The sequence below is a fragment of the Orycteropus afer genome, unplaced genomic scaffold (genome assembly GCF_000298275.1).
Source record: "Orycteropus afer afer isolate SDZICR_OR568_19922 unplaced genomic scaffold, OryAfe1.0 scaffold00296, whole genome shotgun sequence".
Taxonomy (NCBI): Eukaryota; Metazoa; Chordata; class Mammalia; order Tubulidentata; family Orycteropodidae; genus Orycteropus; species Orycteropus afer.
The window spans coordinates 1541155-1544889 of record NW_006921883.1 but is presented as its reverse complement, the minus strand read 5'-3'; the positions used below and the strand labels follow the sequence as shown (position 1 = coordinate 1544889).

Below are 3735 nucleotides of genomic sequence, written 5' to 3'. Positions count from 1 at the left end.
TGCTACTTTGGGCGTCCCTGAGTTGTCTCTCCTCACCTGTAACCCTGGGGCTGACTCTCCAAGCCCTTTAGCAGTATTTTATATTTGAAAGTGCTAAGACTGCAGGGACAATGTCTTTTTCATTTGTAGTTGTATCACCAGTACAATTTACATTTAATAGATATTTTTAAATGGAAAAATCATCATGTGAACACACAAAATGGGAGCCTGCAACCTATTTGCAAGTGATGTATGAAAGTCATGGTCCCTGGTACATTTGGCCAATTGGAAGAAGTGACATTCACTCTAATCTCAAAAGTAGGAGAGAGAAAAAGTGAGAAGGCGAGGGTGATGGTGTTGAGGAGTGTATTTGTGGCTATTTCCTACTGTTCCAGTAGCTGGGAGCAATTCTTTGAAGTGTAGCATGTGACCATGAAAGAAGGGGTGAGTGTGGTAATGGCAACTAGTCCAATGGCAAAAAAAGGCTGAATAGTCCCTCTCAGGGAGGGTCCTACAGGATTCTGACTCTGGCTCAGCAATTTAGGTATTTCAAGGACTTTCCCATACACATGACCTCATTTGCTTTTTACAACACTCTTGTGAAATAGGTGAAACTAATATCTTCATCAGATAAGACATCAGATGACCTATTGCACTGGGCAAATCTGCTGCAAAAGGTCCCCTTAAAGTGATGAAGAGCAAATATGTCTCTTTGAAGACTAAGGTGCACCTAACCCAAGCCATGGTATGCTTAGTTGCCTCTTACAGATATGAGAGCTGGAGAATGAATAAGGAAGACCGAAGAAGAGTTGATGCTTTTGAGTTGTAGTGGTGGTGAAGAATACTGAAAGTACCATAAACTGCCAGGAGAACTAACGAATCTGTCCTGAAGAAGGGCAACCAGAATGTTCCTTGGAAGCGAGAATGGCCTGACTTTGTCTTAACTACTTTGGTCATGTTGTCAGAAGAGACCATTCTCTGGAGAAGGATATCATTGGTAAAGTGGAGGGTCAACAAAAAAAGGGGAAGAACCTCAACGAGATGGATTGACACAGTGGCTGCAATGGTGGGCTCAGGTATAGCAAGGATTGTGAAACTGGCACAGGACCAGGCAGTGTTTTGTTCTGTTGTACACAGGGTCAGTATGAGTCAGAGCCAACTCAACAGCACCTAACAACAACAACAACAATATCTTCATTTTGTGAATGAAAAAGTCTGAGACACAAAGACATTTGGTGACTTACCAGTTTGCTGAGTAAATAGCATGTAAGAAATTAGAACCCATGGCCAGTGGAATTTTCACTCTATCTTAATGGCTCCTTGTACACACCCTAAACTATTTACGAAGTAGCAGGTAGGAAGTAATCTCTCTTTTTTTTTAAAGTACCACAACATGATATAGAAACATATTTCCGTTACCACTTGAAGAACTTGAATCAATTGAAAAATCATATCAGTAGTTAATTATGTATTAATTAACCCCCCTAACAATCAGTCATAAAACATTTACTAACAAATGTAATATGTCCTCAAACTAATAAGATCTACAATGCCCAAGTGAGGGCAATATCTTTGTGAGTCTGAATGCTTATTCACTACAGATGTCATTGAGCTAAATGTTCTGCAAATCTTTTTTTAAAAAATTATTCTTAGGAAATTAGCAGAAACACAGCCTTAGCACCTCTTAGAAATGCAGGCACAAAATGGCATTAAGCTCGTGTGGCTGCTCACCTACAAAGGTGATTTGACTCCATGAGATTGGCTTTTTGAAGAATTAAATCCAACTTCAAAGAAGAATAGTTTGGCCATCACTGACTTTAGCAATGTTCACCAAGAGATATGGTTTCTTGTAAAATGTTTTAAAACCAGTCATATTATTAAATTACTACACCTTGTATTTTTCCAAAAGTAGGTTACTCTTAACTGATTTAAACTAAGTTTATTCAGTAAATGTGTTTTCTTATTTTTGAAAATCTTAAATATTACTGTTGGGTTTTATTTTTTCCACATTCTGCAATAAACAATGCATTTCATCTTTCAAAAACATGAAAAGGATATAGTAAATAGGATTGTAAAGGGGATATTGTAAATCATTAAACTCAGAAATTACACTACCTTAGCGTAAAATGTTTTTTGATTCTTGATGTATTTTGACATTTAAGCACATTTTCAAGAGAGACGAATGAATAATTGACCTATATTTTCTTAGGGACCTTTGATCTAAATTTTAATTTACTTTGATTCCATTCTCTTATCAACAGAATATATTTATTTTTGATATCTGAATCTTATAGTTCTTAAATGTCTTATTGTTTCCCTGTTCTTCAACTCCTACTGAGGTCACTAAAAAGTCAGCTTAGTCTAAACAATGACTTCCTTTTCCTAATGGTGTGATGTACAACCCATCATGGGGATGAGTTTCCATTGTTTCAGTTGTGAGTTTCAGTTGTGCTTGGAGTTACCATGAATCAGCAGCAGCTAACAACAACAACGATATAAGAAGTTTCATTTTACTTGTGTGGTCTGAGTATATTCCATTTTCAGTACACTCTCACAAAGCTTCCTTATAGTAGACTGAGATAAGGCTATTTGGAAGATTATATCCACAAATATTTTAGATGTAATTTCAAGGGTTGTGTTAGTCTTTTCTATGTAATTTTGGTGTTCATCATTTAGAGAAGAGAAACATGATTCTAATGTTAAGTGAATGTATTTTTTCCCCCCAGGAAAATCTTCCCTTCCTTTATGAAAACTATGACATATCCATGCCCTAGAGTCTCATATAGTTCACGTGGCATTAACACACGGCAGCCCCAGAAGTTTGTTTTACTTTTCAGCACGTTCTTTTTGTCAGCTAGATTGTCTCCATCCCTCGCTGACTCACCACAGTTGAACTACTTGTCCAAAGGCACCAATGGACACATCAGTGATGGAATCCCCATTTAAATCTCCATAACCATCTAAGGACCTCCCAAAGTACTGGAGATGACTGTTAAAGGCTCGGTCAGATCCCAAGATTTTCTGAAAAAGCAAGTTTGACATGAATTACAGAGCACACCAGCTGAAACAGGCAAACAAATAAAAGTCAGACTCTACATTGCCCTACTATGTTCTTAGGATAGCAGTTTTCAAAGTTGTCATCATTCCCCACAAAAATCTACTGAGTTTTCAAAATCTTATCTGATCTGTAATTCTGGCAGCTACTTGTTCTTCAAAACAGTAATGAGTCTTAACATTAAAATAAAAAACCAGCATGAAATAGTGACGTTGTTGTTATGTGGCGTCGAGTCAGACCCGACTCATAGCGACCCCTCCTTGGGTTTCCAAAGCAGTATCACTATGGAAGTAGATTGCTTCATCTTCCTTCCGAAGAGTGGCTGGTGGGTTTGAACTGCCAGCCTTCTGGTTAGCAGGCAACTGCCTTAGGCACTATGCTATCAGAGCTCCTGAAATAGTGATAAGATCTATGAATTGGGAAAGAGTTGACACAAGCTCAGGTCCTGATTCTTATCCTAGCTCAGTTTCTTCAGGTATTTACTCAAAACTCACATTCTTAATGAGGCCCTTTTTGGTCACTCTTTCAACTACTAGACACCTCCCACACATGAAATTTTACTCCTTGTTTTTCTCTAGCATTTATGACTATTAGGAAAACGATACCAAAAAAAAAAAAAAAAAAAACCTCACTGCCATGGAGTTGGTTCCATCTCATAGCCACCCGTCCTTGGGTTTCCGAGGCTGTATCTCTGTGGAGCT

General features: G+C 38.0%; 1 protein-coding gene across 1 annotated transcript in view; it reads right to left on the bottom strand.

Moving 5' to 3' along the window:
- Positions 1-3735, bottom strand: part of ITGA2 (integrin subunit alpha 2) — a 155527-nt gene that overhangs the window by 58292 nt on the left and 93500 nt on the right. Inside the window, exon 14 of the mRNA XM_007951539.1 lies at positions 2864-3000. Coding sequence (XP_007949730.1) covers positions 2864-3000 — 137 coding nt within the window. The remainder of the gene's footprint in view (positions 1-2863; positions 3001-3735) is intronic.